Source organism: Rhea pennata, chromosome 9, assembly GCF_028389875.1.
Source record: "Rhea pennata isolate bPtePen1 chromosome 9, bPtePen1.pri, whole genome shotgun sequence".
Taxonomy (NCBI): domain Eukaryota; kingdom Metazoa; phylum Chordata; class Aves; order Rheiformes; family Rheidae; genus Rhea; species Rhea pennata.
In genome coordinates this window covers 12,907,968-12,932,060 of record NC_084671.1, presented here as the reverse complement: position 1 = coordinate 12,932,060, position 24,093 = coordinate 12,907,968, and the positions used below count along the sequence as shown (strand labels likewise).

Sequence of the window (24,093 nt, the reverse complement as noted above, 5' to 3'; positions counted from 1 at the left end):
AACTCAGGCAGAGGAGGTAACTTTTTTCAGACCAAAATAAGATGCCAAAGCAAGAGGCAAGGCTTATGCCTCTCTCTTCGTAGTTTCTATTCAGCAATGCTGGCCTCTGTGGATCAAAATCCATGTGCTTGATCCTCATGGGAAACGTCAGAGCCTGAGTGTGGTGGACTGTGCTAAAAGCTGTGCTTTGCAACACTGAGCTGAAGACCTCTGTGGTAGCAGTGGAAAAACACTCCTCCATCCTCCCCTGCCCAATGCCAGAATATCAAATGCAATGCTAGGCCAGCCAGAGCTTACAAACACATGGTTCAAAGGGAAAAATTCAAATGGATTTGAGTCATGGGGGCACAAAAAATGATTCTCATAAAAACCAAACAGAACAAATCAGTCATGTTGCAACTTAGAAAGCCAAAATTTCCTCCCAAAGCTAGCAGTGAAACAGAAAGTTTCCAAGATTCCAGGGTGCATCTCTGTCTGGAGCTAATACAGACATTTTTTTAATCCAAGTTTCAAACCCAGTAAAGCCCATGTCTGACAATAAGAACACCTTCTCACCACCTAGCCAAAGAAATCACATCACTCCTTTTCAAAGCACATTTTCCTCGCAGGTAGCATTACAGCACGTACCACTGCATCGCTTTAACACTGCTGCTTCCATCACAGTACCCGCCGTACATCTCCCACAGAGTAGTAAGTTTATTCATCCCCCTCTAAAGCCAGCGTTAATAACACCGTGTTTTTTACAGGCAGGGAGCTGGAGCAGGCTGGGAAGCCATGGCGGGACGGAGCAAACCGGGCGCCTCCCAGCCCCACATTTTCACACTGAGGCTTTTCACCTCCTTTCCTTGTCCCTCTCCAGTGCTATAAATCCTGAGGGATTTTCTGCAACTTGGCTACAGCCCGAGCAGCGTGAGACCTCTCCACTAATATCTCCATCATACCAAAGAAACGGCAGCTGGGAGAGGGGGTTGTTTCGTCCTCCAGCTGAAGCAGTTTTAACACCCAGGTCACCCACTTCCAGGGACAGTTTCCCAACCACAGGAAAAAAAAAATCTTACACAACGGTCTGGTTGTGCTACACCTCCACCTTCTCTTTCTGGCTGTATCTTCAAAGAAAGTGGTCAGAGCTGCCTTTTCTGACGAAGCCAGCCTTGAAGGAGGGTGAATTAGAGCATGACTAAACAACCAGGCAATGCAGTAGCTATAAGTGGAAGAATATCCACTTTCTAGGTACTCAGACGGAGCTTGCCTTAAATTCGCAGAACAAAAGTAACACCGACATTAGGATGGTTGCAGAAAGGCTGTAGGTAGAGCTAGGCAAAATACTGCTCCTTTAGAGGTACAAATGAAGGGCCACCACAACTGTCCCAAGAGTAATACAGTGACGTTAGACTAAGTACCCAACTTCTACCTAGATCAAGTTAGCTGAGATGCATCCCACCAAAGGCAGATCCATTTAATAGAAATCTAGTTGTCTCTGATCCACAGACAAGAAAATAACAGTAAAAAACAAAACAACCTCCAACTCCCTGCATGTAAACACCAACAAAAACTAAATTGATTAATATATTTTATAAAAGTAAAACCAGAATAAATGTGTTTCCTCCAACACATAAGGAACATATTATTACCACATTGTCTTTGGCGATTATTCAAGCAATGCATTTAAATCTTCAGGGAGAAGAACGTTTGCTAAAATGCTGTTATGTAACATGGAGAAAATGACTAATTCAGTCCTTGATCTTTCATATTTTGCTCTGAGTAACTCTAGTAAGAGTCACTAGAATTTATTCTCTGGTTAAAGTAGCATCATAGCCTAAGTCTCACCTGATTCCCCCAGTGGCTTTTGCAGTGGGTCTCTCCCGTCCACCCCAGCTGCACTATTCCAGACTTGTGCGAGCATAACTTCTGAATCAGTCTTTTAAGGTGTCACATTTCCAAAGACAGGTGGAATAAAAAACACACATTTCCCAGTGCTCCCTTATGAAGGAGGTCAGAGATCATTTACTTCAAGTTCCTCATGACTTTTGTGGAGTCTGGAGTCTTAAACATACGTCAAGCAGGGTCAACTCAGTAAAGCAGTCAAAAGCGTATTTTAGCAATTGCTGGCTCACAGAGTGGGCTTGCCATATGAATTCCTCTCTTCTCCTTACAGAAGACACAGAAGTTATTGAAGATCTATCCTCTGGGTACCCTTATTTCCAGTTCACTTGCATCAAGAGCATACATGAAAAACAAATGGGCCTATCTGATCTTACAGATACCTACTAAAAATCTTAATTTCCCTATTCTAGTGGAAAAATATGGAATGTTTAGTGTCTGAACTTTCAGAGAAAATTAATAGTTTCAAGCTGTGATGTAATTCAGCCTGCACTGGAGTGGAACCAGCTCTGTGTACGCAGAACAAGGAAGATACTGACCCGGTGGGGTATTCTCACAAGGGTAGCTAGGGCTCGTAAAATATTTTGTTTATAGCTTCTGAAATGCCACAAAATTCCCCTCCCAAATGGAAAGTTCCACAGGAAATGCTTGATCCTCACACACTCTTGCGAAGCAGCTTTCACTAACAGAGAGGAGAGGAAGCCTGTTCTTGGAGTTTTTTCAAGAATGGAGTCTAAAAGCTTTCTAGAAACATGTGTTGAAGATATGTTCATCTGTTTTTACTGGGGGAAGGGGATGAAGGAGAAAGGCAGTGGAGTGACAACAGCAATTTCTAACCACCTTCAGCTGAAATCTGTATCTTACAACTCCAGGCTTACGTCCCTAGGTCCCTGGAGAGGCAGTGGTGGGATTTAGCCCTGACTCATTAACACTGGCTGTGCTGCCCCATCAGGCCATGCCACGATGGCTCAGGTATCTCCCACCCTCACCAGACTGGCCTTGCGTTCATCCATGCTTTAACCTCCAAACAGGAATACAATGGTACGCGTGAGGAAATGGGCCGGACAAGTCTAGACCTTGTTGAGCTTGGAGTTAATAGGGAGGAGAGTTATTAAAACAAAATGCTTGGGATTTATCCTGATGTTGCCACAGCCAGAATCCAGCCCTTACAGCCAACTCTATAACGTTCTTTCTCTTTACCAAGGACTTCTTCAGACTGAGGTTCAAAGGTACTCATTAAGCTTTATCGGTGTATTTATTCTGTACCAGTGTGATTTACCCAACCTGCCACAGGGGCCCTCATCATGGTCCACCAAACACCTACACTAGCACTTCTGTTATTTTTAATTAGCAATAGCCAAAGTAAAATTATCAGTTCAGTCCTCATCGAGTCCAGCTTGAATTTCTGTCCCCTCATTAACAGCTAGCTCAGCTTTAAGTGGAGGAAAATGCAACAATTTGCTCAGGGATAGCAGGGCAGAAAGCTGCTAACCACAGCAGAAAGTTTCAGGACACATATGAGGTTCCCTCCAAGGCCAGAACATCAGGGCCTATTTGGCAATTAGGAAAGAGAAGATAAAGGGATGAGCAAGTTTCCTGCTGAGATGGGCCATTTGCAATGAGGTCCCTATAACCGCATCTTGTTCCTAGCAGTACCAATCTACACAGTGCTGGGTTGTTATGTAGTGTCTCGGACTGCTTGGAGGTAATAAGCATTCACTGAAAATGGACTGCTATTAGCCACTGGCAAAAGCTGATTATAATAGTGCCAGTACTGGAATATGTTTTCCACTCATTTACAAGAGGAGTAAAATAACAGGAGGAAAAAAAAAATCACATTTGCCAATGTTTGGAGCGTAGTGTGCTCTACATACAATTACTGAGAGAATGACAGGAAATTGACCCATTTACTCAGAAAAGTTCCTATCGTGTTCTGCACTATTTCATTTCATGCCCATTTGAGAACAAGTCATTTCTCTTCAGGGCAGAAGATAAATTGTCAGCTCGTACACACATCTCTTCTCATTGCCAAGCACAAAAATATCACAAAGAAACATTTCCCTGCCCTCTGCTTAATTTTCTTCTTCTTCATCTTCTCTAATAAATGGTGCTAACTATAAAAGTCAACGGACTGTAAATAAACTCAATTCTATTCCTACCTTACCTTATGATTGATTTTGGACATAATGTATTCCACCCACAAGGTCTCTTGTCTGATTCAACTGCTTTTCTCAGTACCAGAGAAAATCAGATAACAACCTCCACGGAATAGCTTTATTCGAAAACAGAAACATTTGGCAACTGCAGTTTTCCTAATGGCACACTGTAATACATGCTACACTGCATTACGGCCCAGTGGGCAGGCTGCGCGTCAGCACCACAAGCGCGTGTCCTGCTATGGGAGATTTCTGCGCAGTGCCTGTTGCGTGCATTGTGGCAGAGGGGCTGTCAGTATTGCCATTACGACAGAGGCAGCACAAGCTAGGGATTAACCTACAGCAGGAGAACAGGGACATAGTCCAGGGAACTCAAGCCCTCTTCCCAGCTCTGCCTTTGGACCTGACCGCTCCTGTTCTTTGACCCAGCCACTTCTCCCTTCGCTCTAAGTTCTGCCACCTCATGGGCCAAAGCAGCCTCTGCTGATGTCAATGAGGTCCCTAGGAGAGGCAGAAAAGTCAGATGGAAAAAGGGAGCCGGTGACCCACAGAGAGCAAGATCCAGGCAGAGTGGCAGCATGTGGGAGTGAAAGGAGAAAAGGAGATCACGGAAACAGCTACACCAAATTCTACATCTTGGGCTCAGCTTTCTGTAGAACTGAGTCTTTGCTGTTCCCACCACTTTCAAGGGATGATGCTCAGTCCCAGTTAAAATCAAGGACATCAATGAATATCGAATAAAATCATAACTCCAACAGAAGTGCTAGCAGTACGGGTCTGCAGGCAGAACGCAGGTGTCTTCCCTGTGCTGTACAGCTGGAGAACTGCTAACGTAAGGATGAGTCTCTGGAACAGAAGAGCTAATGTGGCAGTAATTTTGTACTCTGATTTCAGTCACATCCTTGAAGCATCCTTCCAGTCCTCAGCTGTTTTTCCAGTTCCTTGAGGTTTAAGTTAGAGCAGCGCAGCAAACCCTCAGTTCACACAATCCTTTCTGCTGGCTCACTAGCAGCACACCTTGACTTAACCTCCCCACCTCTATTCTGCTGGGACAAACTCCTCCTTTTGTATGCCTGTGGTGCATACAATGCTGAACACACTGTTCATTTTGCTCCAGGACTTCACATTTGATCTGGTCACCTGCCACAGTTCTGCCTGGGCATCAGCTTTCCTGTGTTCTTCCATCATTGCCAGGAATGAAGAAAAAAAAAAAAAAAAAAAAATCACTGACCATTTGGAGTAGGAAGTGATATAAGAAGAGTCCAGAGCCTAGAGTCAGCAGCAGTCCCAGTAGTTGCAGCACCTCAATCCTAAACTGAGAGTAGCAAAATTCCTGTTTTGCACAGTTCAGGCCATGGGAAATGCTGTTCTGACCATCTATGATGGAGCTATACAGAATGTGAACTGGGGAAGCATCTTAAGAAGAAGAGTAGAGCCTTTCTGCAAAAACAACCAAAATGCTCAATGTTGTGCTAATTCACATCCAGACTACATTTTTCTTTCCAAAGATTATCACCTTGTTAGGAGAAGGGATTAGCAGAGTAATAAAAGAAGTTTCCAGGTCAGGAATAATTTGGAAATTATGGCCAAAACCAAAATTGTTGCAGGCCGCTCTTTGTCCAGGCGAAAAGCTGTTTGCTGCTGCTTAGCATGGAGCACAGTTGTCTCTGAAACTCAAGTCTGCATATGCCTACAGGGAATATGAAAAAGAGGAGAAAAAAAAAAAAGAAAAGAAAACAGCCTTCTGCCTCACAGTGAAAGGGCTTTGTTGCTCTCTGGCTAGCGGAATAGATCTTTGGGTATGGTGAGACAGAGAATAGCAGAGAACATTACCTGCCTGGAAAGGTTCCTCTCTGCAAGGGCAGCCACATTTGTTAAACTTGCTACAAAAATAGTGACAGAATTAAGAGATAGTTTGCCTTCCTGTCTTCATCAGCTGAGAAAGGATTTCCCATGGTTAATTACATATTTTAGCACCACGGTAGTGATTGCCCTCTAGCTGCAAACATCTGCTAGCTCAGACCACAGGACCTTGGGCACCAAGATGGGGTGGTAGCTGGACAAGCCAGGCTCACCTGGGTTGAGATTGGCTCTTGGTCCCATTGGAGATAACCAAACTCTTATCAACACTCATGGAAAGAAGAAAGAGCCCTCAAAATGCATGTCCTACTTCTTCCCACCGCTTCCTGTTCCTACGCTTGTACACATCAGAAACAGGAGTTGGACCTTGACCACTGTTACGGCCAGGCGGTCACATCTAAAGTCACACCCTGCACAAGGGCAGGGCAGGGATGTGACCCATCCACCATCAGTCAGAGCAGTAACAGACTCCCTTGGACACAAGGAATTTGCTTTCCTGTTCCTTGTCTTGCCTCACAGATCTATGCTTACCTTCTCTCAACATTAAATAAAAGGAAGAAAGGTAACAAACATACTCCTCTGCCAATGCAAACATGCACACACATGCGCAAATATTTTGGAAATATTTAAGGATCTGTAGATGGAGGGGTTAGTGCCAGATTTTAAAAAATTATTAAACATTATGTACAAAGAAAACATAATTAGCTCCTATGGGATATGAAAAAAATTACCCATGAATGAGGGGAAAATGGATAACCACTCCTGGGTTTGCCACTTGTAAATTATTTAATAATCACTCCCCAGCAGATGGAATATATTTATCCACCCCATTGGAGCACACTTTGCAATTTATTTACACTGCTTTAAAATATGATTATTTATTTAAAAAATAAACAAGGTATCCACAAGCGAAAAGGGAAGTAAACACACAAGCTAAAGGGAAAAAAAAAAAAAAAAAAGCATCTTTTTTAACTTTTCAGTTCATTTTAGGGAATTTCCACTAAAAATCACTTGAATCCTCCTTACTTATCTTCAGCTTTAAAATACAGAAATTGAAAACTATTAATGGAACCAGTCTAGATCCCTAGCATTACTGAAAAGGGCACTTTATGAGAAGCAGGTCTATGTCTCTTATTTTTTTCATTAGCCACACTGCCTTAGTACCAGATGTCTGATTTAGCTCCCAATAATATCAAAGAAAACACTCCAGCCAGGTTCAGTAGTAGCCGGTCTATGCCTTAGACTACTTCAATTTACAGGATCAGGTGCCTCATTTAATCTAGACTGACTCTATGCCAGTGGTCACCAAACAGCACTTAGCCTAGCCATTTAATTAACAACTTGTTTTAAAATGCAAAGGGTGTCATTTAGCAAAAATTGAAAATGCAAAGGGTATCATTTAGTACTCTGTAAGTGCATGAGCACACTGCCTGCTCCTGAAATTACCCACCCAATAGCAAAATTGATAACTGCAGCATAATTTGGACAAACCTGAGGGAAAGGCAACGGGAGAAGAAAATACATTTCAGAGGCAAATAACAGGTCATTTGAGACTGAAATTACGCTTCCAGACTCCTCCTGTGCAAGTCTGTGTATGCATATATACACACCTGTGCAGGTATACATTGTCTATGGAAAGATGCAAAGAAATTAAATCACCCAGCTTCTTCAATAATCCATTGCAATTTTCTTTGAAACTAATGAAGGTTATTTATAGATCTTAGATGTGGGAAAGTCTTGTGGTGCAATGACCATTGATGGCTTTTGGACATGCAGGAGGCAACATTTTCACAAGTGACTAAAGAATAAAATCATTTAGTAATAAGAGTTCAAGTCTTATCTACAAGAGTTAGCAGACTAAAAAGGACTAAGCTAACATCTATACGTTTTTGAAAATATTTTTCAATGTCCCAAAGGTAATTGTTGTTCTCATGCCTCATTTCCTCTCCACAGACCAGGAAATTTTGCAACTAATATGGATCAAAATACACATTTCTAAAAAGAAACATCTTAGAAAAATATACAGAGATGTGGTAGAAAAATATAGAGACTTGACAGACTAAAATTCAGTCATGTGCCTGTCAGCTATTTCAGTAGATGGGCTACTCAGCTTTAAATAAATTGGTATAGTGAATGCTATGCCAAAAACATACACAAATGCTAAGTCAAAAGAAATGATTAGACCAACATTAGCCACTCAAAGAACTGGGGCTGAAGAGGGCAAACGGATGTGTCCTCCTTGCCAGCAAAGGGCTCAAGTGCAAGTCCTTTCTTGAAGCGGGGCCTCTGCACTTCTCAACAAGAAAGCCAAACCGACCTCTATAGTTTCAAGTCCTCGAAGAGTAAGACCAAAAGCAAAAGCAAATTGACAGTGTATTACTTCTAGACATACAAAAACCAAGACTTTACAAACTGCTTCCATTACAACAATCTAACACATGATTACGGACAGAAGCAGAGATGTGCTCTTCCTCCCCAGAAGAGCACGGCCAGGACGCAAGCGCTGCCAGCAAGAGACCGAACGGCTCCCGGGCCCCTCCCCAAGGGAGGCAAAATCGAAGCATCAGACCCTTCATGTGGAGTTATGCACCCGTTTATTTTAAATACAGAAAGGATTAAATGTATCTACATAAAGGAAAGAAAAAGTGTTTAAACAACAATAAAAAAGATTTAGTGGTATTAATAAAGAATTCCCTTAAACCAGCATGTCACCATTAAAGTAATTAATAGGGCACGCAAGACACTTCAGTGGAAAGTGAGAGGTGCTCACATTAGAGCCTTTTAAGTTTTCACATGACCTCAAGAGAGACTACGGCATTTCTGTGCAAAAGTATCCTCTAAAATAGAGATGGGGGCATTCAAGTCTATAAAAAAGTGATTTTAAAATTTAACCGATACAGCGTAAGTCTAAAATGCAAAGGTTAAGGGAATATTAGAAGGGCAATAATTCTATCTGATTAAACTTTTATCTGAAGTGACAATAAAATGTTCAAAATGAATTAAGGATTTTATTAACAGATGCAGAAGCTCTATAAAAGAGTTTGAAATCTAAGTGGCAGAGAGGAGAGGTTTTATGGGTTTTTCTCTGGATGGAGGTGATACTGCTATAAAACTTTAATCTTATTGCCATGCCAAAGAGAAAGTAAACCTGTCAGAGGTAGTAGAGCAAATCAGGACTGCTTTCTCTTCCCTCTCTCTGTTGCAAGGGCCTCTTTCCAGTATGCAAGTAAAAAAAATTATATATATTTCATGTATTGCATTCATTCTATAGGTGACAGGCACATGTACACAGGTCACATGCTGATGCTGCAAGGTACAAACAGCTTGATTAGCCTGTAGCCTGGACTTCTGCTCGTTGCAAACGTCCCAAGCCGGTAAGTACAGGCAAGCTATATGGACCATTCCAAAGGGGTACTGAGCAAACACTGGTGCAGCACCACAAGAGACCCCTTAGAACATTTTTAGCCTTTCTAAAATAGAATTAACCACCTCAGAAATATTTCAGATATTTTAGTTATTTGTTTATTAGTACCTTCATGTAATAAAAAGATCACATTGACTTCTTAGCCCTTGAACAAATGCATTTCACTATCTTAGATTGATTAAGTTTAAGGTAGTCATAAATCTGAGGACCAAGATAAAAATATAAAAATTCTGTGAAAATCATTACTAAAAGCAGGGGATGTGTTATTCAGAGGACAGATCAGTCCCATCAGGGTAGTTCAGGCTCAGTAGTATTTGCCAGCCATGACTTAAGCCATTGCTAATTTTTCTTTCTGCCCTGCCACCGTTAAAGTCTGGTGACTTGATTACCTTGGTGATGGCTGCACAGGCTGTGGTAGGTGCACTGGAAAACGTCCTGCAAACGGTTTGGGCTTTCCGGGAAGTTTTGAACCTCTCGCATGCTGGCAGGAGCAATGTGGCGACTCTTCCAGCACCCTCCGTGCCTGACCCACACTGGCAGCCAGGCACGGCCTTGCCCCAAACCCGCCCCGGCGAGCGCGATGTGCTCAACTCCTCATCTCTGTTTGCACTTCAGCAGCAAGAGCCGGCAAGCATGTTTAGCCCAGGCACTGACTTCTACTCCTTCTACCTCCTTCCCCTGTGCGCACCTTCCTTTTACTTTCAACTACCCATGAGAAAACAGAGGCTCCTAGGAGGAGCAACTGACTGCAAATTGCCAGGGAGACTAGGATGTCAAACAAATGTTTCTCTTTTCACAACAGAATATAAATATTTGGCAGCACGTTTAATTTAAAATGTCTAAAAGTTACTCAAATAGAGTGAAGAACGTTGCTAGGATGTTAGTTTGCTTCCTAAAATATGACCAGTCACAGATGGCTTGCTGCAGGAAATATTAAATATTTTTTTTTAAAGTGTTGTCTGTCTTTAACACAGATTGCATTTACACAGATACCTCTGTGGGTAGAACGCCAAGATGGTATATTGGTTTCAACATGTCCTTAAACAAAAAACTACATTGTCAAGAGCTAATGGAATATTCATACTTAAAATCTCAATCCCAGATACCATCTGAAAGTTAATTTACATTTCAACACTGATGTTATTTGCTTGTTACATTTCCCTTAAGCAGGGGAACACATTTAGGTTTGGCCAGTGGCAACTTCTTTTTTTTTTTGTGCACGGTAACCATATATATGTATATATATATATATATATATATGTATGTATACACACATATTTAAGATTTCTGGAGCAGTTTGGAAAAAAAAAAACCCCCACCCTATACTAAGAGCATTAGGTAACATGATAATCTTAGAACAACATGAGGCCTGCCTAGTGGCATTAGAGTCAGATGGCAAGAATGTAAATAGCATAAGCAACAGTATTAAACTATCAAATGTTAACAGATTACCTTCAATGAGACACTATACCAAAACAATACAAAGATTTTTTCCAATCTCCAGTGTTTCCCAGAGCACATTCCTAAGGTGCCTGAAGAACCCTATCGAATATATGTTTTATACCCGATTTCTGTAAAACAAAAACCCTTGTAAGATTTTATTTTCAAAACGGCAATGTTGGCTCTATTTCATCAAGGCAAGCTTTTGGCAACAGTGAAAACCTCTGGACTCAAGGACATAGAACATAAAGATGTTCATTGGTTTCCAAGTCCCTGGACCTACTTATTGCCCTTCCAGAGAGCCAGGCAGTAAATCTGCACAGAGAGTTACAGCATCGAGTCATCCTGAAAAATCCCTGTGATGCTTCCATGTCAGACGTTTGTCAGGAAACACCAGGTGGGCAAAAGCATGAGCAATGCCACGCAAGTCTCACACGTCTTAAACCTTCCAGACGCCACCACTGATACCACCTAGCAAGCCCAGCTTGCCAAAGCACACAGTGCCATTGCTGGCTACGTTAACCAACACCTTCTCCCGTCCTGCATGAGCTGCTACCCACGCAGCTACAGTAATCTCTTGTCCCTAGCAAAAGCTACTGCTAAGAAGCAACGAACTCAGACCATAATCTGGTCTCCCTTCTGTCCAAAACGCCCCAGTGGATGCTTTCCTCTTTCTGTCAATATTATACTTGGCCAGTGGCTCCAAAATCAGTGCAGCTGAGGGGAAGAAAAAAAAAAGAAAACACTTGAATTTTGCTTTACCCCTTATGACCACAAAAAAAAAAAAAAAAAAAAAATCACGATAATCTTAGAATCAATAAACTTTTTCTCCTATCATCATTCATGTTTGTTGCGCTTTCTCTAAACTGGCATTATTTCTTTTTCTAACAAGAAATCTATGAAGTCCATTGGGAGTGTGTGAGCGTATGTGCGCAATAGCAAGTTGAACAGTTTCCTCTACTGCAAACAACCATCACGCGCAGGCAAACTGATGTCCTGGAGCGAAGAACAGAGACAGGACGCTAGAGGGAGGATCGCCCTGCAGACTGAGCACTTGCCAAAGCGAATTCTTTAGAGTGTGGCTTCACCAAGGAGACCGACTGAAGTGGCACTTTGTGAAAGCCCTCTCATCCCCAGCAGTCAGATCTGCAAACTGCTGTCTGGACCAAAGCAAGAGGCATCTTGGATCAGAGAGAGAGACAGACAAGACTTTCTGCTCTTTGAAAGACTGCTGAGGGTAAGTCATACCTGTTAAATCCACATATGCTGAATCCACAAGAGATTCAGTTCTATTACCGGCACGTATCACAATCTCGCTGCAAGGTCTGTATTTACCAGCAGCTCTGGTAGTGCAGGCTCACTGGTGCAAAATAATCAGAAAGGTCAGCTAGAAATGTTAACTTCTGATTTTTGTATCTGGACACTGTGCGGCACTTTGAAGTTAGCGTGTCAGGCACAACACACCAAATACAATAATACACGGAACTGATCAAAACGTACACCTAAATTATAGACCTTCTTCAAAAAACAAACAAACAAAAACAAAAAAATCACAGCCTTTCCAAAATAATCACCTTCAGCAAATAAGTATTTGGAGTTACAGCCAAGCACTAAGACTTCCCAGAAGGGAATACTGCTATGGTAACTCACACCTTTCTGGGTTTTCCAAAAGATCCCATTCAGCTTTCAGCTGCTCATTCACATTTAGATTATACTAATACACAGATCCTTAGACTACAAACCAAGACATTCCTGTGATAGGCTCCGCATAGGTTCAGGGAGGTGTAAGAAAAAAGATAGTATCTTCACCTGAAGATCTCTGCAGGTTGGACTGTGACTATGCAAAACACTGGGACTTAAAAGACACAGTTTTTTTTTTCCTGTAGGCCACATCTGTTGTCTTGGGCAGGTCACTTAATCTTAGAAGCGAAGGAAGCAGGGCCAAAAAAGAAACCTGGATCAGTCATTGGCATGAGAAGGCTCAACACTAAATCACTCTTTATAGATGTTTGTCCCACCCATCCTTGAGGACTTCCAGTAATGGAAATCCATATCCTTCCCAAACAAGTTGTATTTAATCTTCTTGGGCTCAGTTCTCTATGTGCAATATACAGACATAATAAAGACCTCCTCCTTCCCATCTACTGGTGTTATCAGAAAGGCTTTCTGAGACAGAGGCTATCTCCTTTCACTCACTGGCACAATAAGCATTTGTACAGTGAGATCTTTAGATGCTACTCAGGTACAAAGGTTGAAAGAAGCAGTTTCCTGCGAAGATGAACCAACCTCTTTCCCTCCCACCCCTCCCCAAAGAAGAAAAAAAAAGAAAAGAAAAAAAAAGAAGGCTATCACCTCTAGACATTGCTTGCCATGTAATGTCATCTACACTTGACTGCAAATGAGGAAGATTTTCCCACTGCCACAAGGATGCTGGTGCATAAGACTTTCTTTCCTTAAGCTGTCTCTGCCATCTTTCAAAGGCACATACAATAGCTGGACTACCTTCTAAAGGGAAATCTCAATACACAGCTTGCAATGATCTACACAGCTTGAAGTCATTGCTAAATGACTTTACAGTTCTCTGTACTGTACAATGATCCATAAGCAGATGTATAGCCAGAAGCCATAAAATCCCACCGGTCCTGCAGAAAGACAGACTATTTTCTTCCTAAGAATGCACAGTTATTCAGTGCAATTCACCCTGTGAGGTGAGAATTTCACTGAATGGCAGCAGCTGGTCCTTTAAAAAAATCATCTTTTTTTCTCTTACACTAAGAGCTCCATCCACAAAATTTCCCATGGAATAATTTTTCTAGACTACACATGTCAAATTAATGTTCAGTTCATATAATAAAATACACAAATGCCCTTAATTATAAAGCCTCAAGGCAGAGGTAGCAAGATGATTCAAAATTTTATCTGGATTCTACCAGGCCAACACAGAAGTCTCAAGCACATCCAGCTGTGGAGGAAGAGGCTTCACTTAAAAAGGACATAATCTTTCAGATGATCCATGCAGGGTTGGTTAAACTCTGACAAGGAGGAGGAAGTGATCCATTCCTAGCAAAACTTGGACCTACCAGGACGTATCTGAACTAGTTAACCAGCCCCACTTCATGGCCAACCTCACAACACAACTCTGTCTATTCAGAATAAAAAGTAGTACAGATTATATGGCCTCTTTCAAAAATATCTGCCATAGAGTGCTCATATCATTGCTAGCTTTAATCTGCTTTATCTCTACAATCCATAGCTGGTCTTCATCTAAAACAACACTCCACTCACTTTCAGGAAAGTCAGTTACACCAAGGTAGGGCATGATCCTCCCATTACACACTTCAGTTAGTTGCATCTGCAACACGGTCGATAAATAGCAACTACAGGTTGAAAACAGGATCCCATCAAGTGATCTGGAAAGGTTAGCCAAGCACATCCTGCTGCACTGAGAAAAGAATCATTTAATTACCTTTAAGCCACCCTAAAGCATCCACCTCAGTTTTGACAGACTACAACAACTTACAAAAACGTGTGCATGTGCTTATCAACAAGTAACTCCTATATTTGGGACTCCTGGAAGCTACTGGTTATGCTCATGCAATAGCACTCAGTTCTACACTTTATTCCCTGATTGCAAGAGACTCCTGAGGAACTATTTACTGCTCCAAGTAGTAGCAATGAGTTTATGGCCACCTTCCCATCTCTATTTTTACATCAACTGCTGCTGTGTGCTAGAAGCAAGAGCTGTTAAATGCTAATAAATTTATTCATTTTCAGTTTTATAGATGATAATCAGTTCATCAGTCACTGTTTTATGAGGTTCCTGCCCAGGCCCTACTGGAGGTTTTCTTTGCACACACCCCAGTTAAAGCCCAGTCATGCAAATAGTTAGCTAGGTGTTTAGCATATTTGAGGGGCTGAAACTCTCTGATGGGGAGGACTACACAGCAGGTCAAGACCAGCTGGAGAAAGGAAAAAGCTTGTGCCCTTGTTGCTTTCAAGAGGCCCCACTCTGCCTCACATTCCTTCCTGCTTACTGGGAGCTCCCACTCTTGCACTCCCCCAGATGCGCTGAGTGCCAAGTGCCCAGCATATGCAGACGTGCGTTAGCGAAGAGGACGGAAAAGTCCAAGAAATGAAACAAATGGTACAGCCACAGGAATTACAGTCTTTCCCCTGTCCCACTCCCCCATGAGTTTTCTCCAAAGAAGTTACCAATTGTGCCTAAAAAGCACAATTCTCAAAGCAAAAAAAAAAAAAAAAAAAAAGAGAGAGAGAGAGAGAGAGAGAAATCAATATGACATGCACACAAAAAAACTAAGGCCCCAGACCAGTTCTTCATCTGCTGTCCTCACTGAACTCCTCTGCTGAGGGTAAGACAAATTCAGGGATAGGAGCCTGCTGCTGTCTGGTCCAACAAAGCTGCATCTCTTGGCCAAAGCAGCAGAGACTTCATGCTTTTAGATCCACAGGTCACAGGTTCAACTTCCCACTGCTGATGACTCACACAGGAGCACAGTTCTAAAACTAGCAACACCAGCTTTTTTCTAGGAGAGGATTGAGGAAGAGCATTGATCTCAATGAAATATTTCGAGGGCAGAAAAATTCCACCACGTAAAGAGTGCGTGACTTCTCTTCAGTTTATTTTATATTTTTGTTCCAGTTGTCATTTTGAATTCAAACTCTTTGGAAAGCAGGCATAATAGTCTTAATGATCCCATTGAGCAGTTTAAATTCAAATTGTGGAGCACTTGCAATACCATGCTGGCAGCACTTTCCATAAATTACTCTCAAATTCAATACATTGCTTGACAAAAACAAGAATAAAGAGCTTTTTACTTTAAAAAGAAGAAAACTTGTATCATAAAAAAAAAATCTTTAAATTATAGTTTCTCTTTTCTCGTCCAATTTAAATTGTTACATGGTTGCTAAATTAGTGCTGTAATCTCTGCTTACAAATTGCAGAATTATTTTTAAAAATAGATGTAATTTTACTGTAGGGATCAACCTCACACTTAAAATTTTATGTGCTGGAGGTAGCTGTTCTCGCACAGCTTTCAAACAGCCCCACTCACGTGCTCACGCAGAACGAGGTTTACAACAGCAGGCACACTGAAGCCAATAGCAGTTTTATCATAGATTTCAATGAGAACAAGTTCAGTTAACACAGAGATTTCGGGAGAACGATTAGCAAATTCAAGTTTTCCCAGGATGCTGTGACACCAGAGACTGGTTATGCCATATATATACACCGAAATATCCCTTGTGTCATGATCTGAACCATTTTCTCCCACTGAGCTACAGCTTCTGTGGGGCAGAAAGTTGTAAGTTACCAAATAAGGGGGCAGAAACTTTGAGGATTTTATGTTTTTTACACACAAATAACTGGTGAAAAAAAAAAAGAGTGTTATAACCCCGTGTTTAAAGTTTGGGCCTGGGGCTGCTCAGGACATGACTTCTAGATACAATTCTTCCTCCTTTAAGCACTTTCAAAGCCAGTGTACTGTGGAAAGCAAAATCCCTACAAAAGAAATTCGAAGTCATGACCCTAAACCAATCCCCCAATACCTGTGTGTCAGGCAGCAGCAGGAAACCTTGACCTTGGGCCTGCACGGAGTGCTGCAGAGCGTACCCCCATCTCCTCCTGCATCAGGGGACAGCCAGGCACAAGCTCCCCTTTCTTCCCTCTCTCAATCACGTGTTGTCTCCAGTCCATCGTTGCTGTCACACTTCTCTGAACTCCTTTTCATCTGCCCCAGGGATATTTCTGCTTTGCTCAAGGAGTTACTTCAGCTTGCTCGTCCCCTTCCCTGTCGCACCCAGGTCCTCCCCTTGGGACCCAGCAGCAGCTTGGGCACAACAGAAGAAATCTTCCAAGGTGAGGAGCATCTGCCTGCCGCACGTGCTAATGGCAGGTGCTCAGCACCACGCAGCCCTCGGGCTCCCAGAGAGTTTATCTCTGACTGTCAAGCAAGAGAGCTGCCAGGAAGCAGGATAAAGAACGGAGGGAAATTTCCACGTCCCAAAGAAAGTCATCAGGACATCAAAGAACACTCCACTCACAGAACAGCGGCATCTCCTGCCAGACCGGTGTGTCTGATTAACCTTGTGCTCAGTCCTTATGATAATACTGCATTTGCAAAGCAGACAGCTGGCACTGCTCTAACATCTTGCTCTTCAATCTTTTATAACAACGGCTCCACTGATATTATTCTTAACCTTCTTCTCCACACAAAGCCCAGAGCTAAAAAATCCCTTCAACTACTTAGAAAAAGCAAAGCAAATGTTTTCAGTCAGTGTCAGTAATTTGCCCTGTAAAGGAGGGGAGAAGTATGCTGATAACATATTGCAGTCACAGTGTTCACCATGTGTGCAGCAGTAAGCTGGTTAGGCTGGAAACCCTATCGTGATACTGCAGAGCCTATTTGACTGTCGTAACAACTAGGAGGAGACATCTGCCTCGTATTAACACTATTTTTGACAGTTGCTTTTAGTTGAGCAGAAGTGTCTTAATGGAGAAGACTGGTACTCTTTTAGAAACAACATTAATAATGAAAGAATCCTTGAATGCAGAGCAAAAACCAGCAAACACATTGGCAACAGACCTCGCTGCATTCGAAAGATTTAACAGGAAACGATAGTGACTGGCTTTTGGAGGGAGTATTTTTGTGCAGGAAACTAATTCTGGTACTCAAATTCCCATCAGGGAAAAAGATTTTCTTAAGAGGTGACTGATTGCAATAGACTTTAATTCAGAGACTTTAGGGGAATTTTAACTGGGTCAGTAATAAATAAAACCATAAACAAAAACAAGCAACCCTTCTGCAGGCTATTTAGGCTCGATTCTGACTAAATACTAATTAAATACAGCTCTTTGCAGTAATCTTAATTACAGCTTCACTCCACCACAGCTAAGAAGAGTCACATAATAAACTGAGAAGAGTGAGAAGAGTAGCCAATTCTAATTGTTTAAAAAAAAAAAAAGTATTTTTATTTCTGCACATAGCTTTTATGCAAACATGGCCAAGAGCCACACAAAGTTATTGTTAAAAAAATAAAATCAGAACTAATCAATTCATATACTGGGGCCAGGAAAATACTACAATGGTCTCTGTAGCAGTGTAACAGTGTGGCTTGATAGCTTTTGTAAGAGGCCAAGAACACCGGAGATGGGGAAGCGAGGACGTGTGCTAGAAGTCAGTGTGAATTAGGCAGACTAGTAAATAAGCAGTACTGAATTACTCAAATTTGTACTAGCTGAGAATCCCATTTTCTTAGCTGGATTCAGTCATTGATTAACTATGCAGTCTTGGGTCAGTCACACAGGCTCCACATTTCTATGGGAATTTAGGTCCACAGAAACCTGCGTCTTGGAACTTCAGTCCCATTGATTTCCTACAAAACTAAAGCTCTTAGTAGCAAAGTTATTTCTGATAATGGCACTTGGGAAAGCTCCAAAAAATCAGAGACCTCAATTCAGCAAAATTCTTAAGCACACGCTAGATTTTAAGTGCGTGGTTAAATCTCGCTGACTTCAGTATGACTGCATCACGCATCTAAAGGCAAAAATATTCAAACTGTGCCTCAGCGATTTAAGGGCCTCCATTACATTTGCAAGAGTGACTTGAGCCCAGATCCTCAGAGTACTTACGCATTCATCATCCAACTGAGGCCAAGGCAGGCCTCATCTCACTGAAAAAATCAATGAGACAAACGCTCCAAGACACGAGTTCCTCTGGGCCTAAAACTAGATGCATGTAGGTGCCTAGATACTCCTGCTGCACTGGTCTTCGGCACAGCACCATCCTGGGCTTTCTGAAAGATAGCCTGCCTCAGGTTCCCACACTTGTTTCCTCCAGGTTTAAGAATTTAAGTTCCCCCCCTCCCCCTTTTTTTGCTGCTTCAGGTTGCCGGACTCCTGCTCACAGTTTCATACTTCCAGTGCCACCTGTCCATCTACATGTACATAACACCTGCCAGTATCTCCCTCCTTTTCCCCTGCGTGTGCAGCAGCAGCAGATGAACCCAGAAGTGTTCTGGGTTAAGTCCATAACCAGGTTTTTGTGGACTGCATGGATAAACATTTTAAGGCCCCTTCTGGTTACATAAAAGGAAACTATTAAACGTTTACTCTTGCCTCTGTACTCAGAGCTGCAAAGCTGTACCACAGAACGTACAGACGCAGATGCAACCAAGCAATTATCTTTCCTTTATCCCTTAAATAGATAGAAGATAAATTTGAAAGAAAATGAGGAACAGAATCCTTCTCCTTTTTTTTTTCCCTTTTCTTTTTCTTTTTTTTTTTTTTTATCCTTTTATCTCTCAACATAGGAAGTTTACTGAACCCTTGCCAACAATTCACTCAGGCTAATGAAGTGTATAAGTAATGGGATTAAATAATCTTAAACCGTCACTACAGTGGCTAATGCAGATGTTTTCCCAAACTAAAGCAGATGAGTGGTGAAGAATGCATGCTTGATTTAAGAGAAAGGAAAAAAAAAAAAAAAAGCATGGGGGGAGGGAGGGAGTATCAATCTGCAGGCAGATGAAGCTGATGAGATGTTTAACTCCAGTTATATAAAGTTGCTCCATTTGTATTACCAAGGTACCTTACTACAATTTGCAGTGCTTTGCATATAGTCACCAAACTTGCCACGAAATTGACCTTAAATTTTTTTATGGTGTAATCATTTTAATGCAAACAATAAAAATGGAAATAGTTTAAAAAGTACATATTCCATCAAAAAAATCATTTAGTTTTTAAGAGCCAATTAACAAGGCCTATCTATCACTGCCACTGTAAATAAGAAAATCCTTCCTTATTTTATTCAATATTTCAGCAATAATCCCACTGCAAAGGCCCTGCAGAAATGGAAGAAATAACGGGATACTGGTGGCATTTTCAGAAATACAAGGTATTGCTTTTATTATTACTGGAATGCTAGAAATGTCAAGAAAATAATCAATTTCTACTTTCAGAAGTGCAGATACTGTTCTGGAAGGATCTCAGATAGTTCCTCCCTCTACCCCATCAAAATCTTCATAAACAAAATAAACTATATAGCATACTGGTGGTACTTCAGCCTGCACATAACTTTGCAAGGAAATATGAAATTTAGTGAAGAAAACTTGAATGCTAAGGTTATCAATCTTAAACTTCGGTTTAAAATAAGCTTAATTTAACGAAGTGCCTGGAAAAGTAATGCTTATAAAAAAAAGACTCTAAATTTGATGTTTAATGAAAGACCTATCAATACTTTCAGAACGTTCTGCTGCTTTTCTTATTTTAAATTATAGGGATTATCCCACTATACTGTATGCTAAGGTCACAGCAAGGTAAGGCCTCAGGCACAGCACGTGATGTTTCTTTAATTTGCAGCTGTGCTACTGGTTCTAGCTGGCTCTTATGGGAGCCTCTTAAAAGGTGCAGATCCTCCAGGAGGCTGTTAATTGTCTGCTTTAGGAGCTTGTTAGAGGCATAAAATGAAGTTTCAGGATAAGGCAAGCTTCAAGAGATACACAGCCCATAGGCCTTCGGTTCAGTGAAAGGACATCCATTAACATTGTCAAGCAATAAAAAGGGTTCAAGTTTTAGAAGCTCAAATGCTGCCTTGCATCCCACCTCATTGATTTTAGTGGATAACAGGATCCTGTAAGGATTTCTGCAACTGGTTTCTCAGGATAGAAAGCTCCTAAGAAAAAAACCTGCCTCCTGAAATTGCTGCAGATTCTGCTTCTTGCAGAGCTGAAATCATCACTAAAAAGCACTTACTTCCTCTGCTTCACCACTGCATTTCAGGGCTCAGTTAGACCCCCAAAATGAAGTTAGACACACAAAGGTGAGAAGACCTGAACTCTCCTGAAGACCATGGAACCTGCTGCCTCTACTACTTTCATGGTTGTAACCATGAGGTGCCTGCACAGCAGCAGAGGCAACCAGCATTTCCAAACCACATACACTTGAAATCAGGGTGCAGATGAGTGTGGGTACTCACGATATAGCAGGGTTCGCAGTAGGCTTTCTTCTCCACCGCATAGAAAGGCTGTCCTCTCAGCTTGTTGTTGCACATCATGCAGGTGAAGCACTCCACATGGAAGACCTGGTCCATCGCCGTACAGCCTGTGCCTTCCCCAACAACATTCTCTCCACAGCGGGCACAGCGGCCTGTCATGAAGAGCAGGGACATGAGTCAAAATTAGCCGTCAGTCTTGCCTGCAGACCTGACTCCTATCCCACGGCTGGCAGCACGGGAAGGCACGTGGCCTTGCTGTCCCTGGATACGTGGCTCATAGAAGGCAGCTTGATGCCAGCCTACATGAAACAACCTGAGGAGACTTGAACCTGTATCCCAAGCCTGTCCACACAGTGATCACTAATGGTACCTTCCAGTCATCACAACAAGGAGTCTGAACTCCAGATGCAACCAATATAGCTATCATCTAACCAAGCTATGTACCTGAGGAGTCTTAGTCATCCTTGGATCCTCAGTTAGATAGAATAAACCTGTGTCTAAAGCTTTGCCTCCACATGAAAGGATTTCCTGGTAGGCAGCCACACAAGGCTACCTGGTGGCAACACAGCTGTTACCAGTAAAGGGGAGTTTAGCTTAAACAAATTTCCCTCAATGGAGCCAATTATACTGGCAAAAGATTTAACTTTTTAAAACTGGCTTTTGTCAGTATAGCAGTATCAATTCTTGGGTACTTGCTAACGTGCAGATGCTAAGCTAGTTGGTATTAAAAAAAAAAAAGTAGCCAAGGACTGAGTGATCACAAAAAATGCAATGTCATCTCTTAGATGAAAAAGGATTTTTTTGCATTTGATGATTAATACGGATTAAGATATGGTATCTGTTTAGAGCACAGAAACTGCTCCTGAAGAAACAGATGTGTAGACCCTTTATTCTTACCACACTTCAAACAAGGTGAATCGGAAACTGCTCACAAAGATTCTGAGTAAAGACAAGCCCTAAGAACTCCAGCTGTTTCTGGAAAGGGACCCAAAAGCAACACACAAATACACAACGCACACAAATCTGCACACGTGCATACATACAGTAGGCTTGTTGTCCCGGTTAGATCACTGCTGAAAATCTTCTGTGGAAGACAGATTTTAAAATGAAGAGAAGATTCATATGCTTAAGGACAACCATTCATTCTCACTCTAGGAAACTGTGCTATCTCACATAAGTTGGATGTCCTTCCCCGACGATCAGTGTTAAAAATAATTCCTGCACAGAATCATGGAAGAAAACTAGGAGAACAACCACAGCCACTTGATGTAGCGTAGCCTAACTGAATGCAGTGGAGTGAGCCTAAAGCACCATCATCTGGGGCTCTGTCCCCTCAAAAGAATAATGTCCAGTTTGAGAATAACTGTGGTGTCTCCAGTCTTGGGAGCCTCGATCTTTCTGTCAAGGCTCTGCAGATGGAGTGGTGTGGTCGCTGAGGACAGAAAGAAGGGAAAGGGCTACAAGCATAGAGGTGAGAGCAGGAAGGCAGTCTGAGCTCAAAACTGAATTACTCATAAATGTGAACAAAAAAATATGTCCATAATAAAAACTAAATAACCCAGGCCATGAAAAGACGTTCTCTGATACCATTGTCTGTGTTTATTTTGCATATTTTCATACAAATATCACGAAGCTTCCAAAAGGACTCAGACATGTCTTGTCACTTGGACAGCAGGGCTCCTGCCTGTGCGTGGTGGCACGGCTTCTAGCATCAACATCCCCATGCTCATGACTTCTTCCCTCCCTGTTCCAGACTCCAATAGGCTCCATCCGGGCTACAAAGCACGTAAGCTACTTTTGGATCCCTCAGGATGTGGAAAGATGACATATATAGACATTTGAGATATATTAGGAAAGCTTGGAAAAGAACCCAGATCATTCTGATTTGCTACAACTGCATAACCATAGTTGGCATTCTACAGGACAGACAGATCCTGACTCAAACAGCTCCCAGTCTGAGCAATGTGGAGAGAGAAGTCACCATATAAATCAAGACAAGCCTGGACTATCCCCCAGAAGGGAATTAAAAGATGTTGTTTTTAAACTCAACTTTCTGTGACATTTGTTATGAGTGTTTTGATTGACAGGGTTGTGCTTTAACCACTTCGCTGTAATACTTCTTGCGAGGACTCCTTTTTTATGAGGAGAGAAGGAATTCAGGCTTCCCAGCGTGGTGGTGAGGCTAGCGAGCACGGGGGAAGAATGGAAAAAAACATGAGGACGAAGAAAAACAACAACAAAAAAACCACTGGAAAGAACCATGGGACCAGTATTGCTATGGGAAAGTGGCAAAAGAAACTGTCTGCACATACCGCTGGAGCTGCATGCACAACAGGAGAGCACTGCTCTGTCCTGCGTGTGGGCAATGCCCAGTGTGCTCTGTGGCCTCCTCCAAACTGCTCGTGTAACCGTGGTGTAATATGAAGAGATGCCTGGGGAGCAGTTAATATCTCTATATATAAAACATGAAATTGAAAGCCATTAGTGTATTATTTTACACAGTGTTTTTCCAGAGGGAATATTCCGCTGAAGAATTTATTTTCCCTGGTGTGCCATTCTGTGATCATCCGGTATTATTTTTATGAGGCATTTGGACACGAAGTAATGTAGTGTCTATGCAAACACTTCTCAGCTTTCTTTGTTAACATCTGAGTAGAACATGTGGGAATCTTTTCTTCCCCTCCTCCTCTTCTCACATTCATGACTTAACCAGCCCCTGTAGATTTCAATATTTATCTTCCTCTTTGACCAAGGCATCTTTCCATTTGCTGCAGAAGCCATCTATACGTTGGATTCTCCTCTGGCTCTACTTCTTACGTCCGGAAATCTGAGCCTGTTTTCTAACTTGGACATAAGCTCTTGTAATCTCTGGCAAATCACTTGGTGTCTTTGTACCTTTATCCTCTCTCTGCACAGAGGGCATAAAGACATCTTCTCTGCCTCCGGAAGGTGCTCTGAGGCTACATTCCTGCGTGGCTGTCAGGCATTCCCCAGCTGCGCTGCTCGAGGCCAGGTACAAACCAAAGACTAGCACAACAAAACTCTTCGCCAGCTTTCCCCCTTGAACTCGGTATTTCCTTAGGTCTTCCTTCCTCTTTCTGGGTTTTTCCACAGAAAATTCCCATTCAGGCAGCAACAAACTTAACCTACCTGAAGTTATAAGGAGTCCCAGCTTCTTCTACTATGTACACAGACAGAAATGCTACTGTGTTTACACATGCAGGGAAGCTTAAAGAAAGCTTCCTTTTTCATAAGTTTATATGCAAATTGTAACACTGTGGCCTGGAGCAAACCCTGTTTTTCAAGAGACATGGCCACTCCA

General features: G+C 42.0%; 1 protein-coding gene across 10 annotated transcripts in view; it reads right to left on the bottom strand.

Annotated features, from left to right (window-relative positions):
- LPP (LIM domain containing preferred translocation partner in lipoma) overlaps positions 1-24,093 on the bottom strand; it is a 354,330-nt gene that overhangs the window by 28,311 nt on the left and 301,926 nt on the right. For all 10 annotated transcript variants that reach the window (XM_062582808.1, XM_062582810.1, XM_062582812.1 and 7 more), the window contains one exon: positions 20,754-20,923. In XM_062582808.1, coding sequence (XP_062438792.1) covers positions 20,754-20,923 — 170 coding nt within the window. The remainder of the gene's footprint in view (positions 1-20,753; positions 20,924-24,093) is intronic.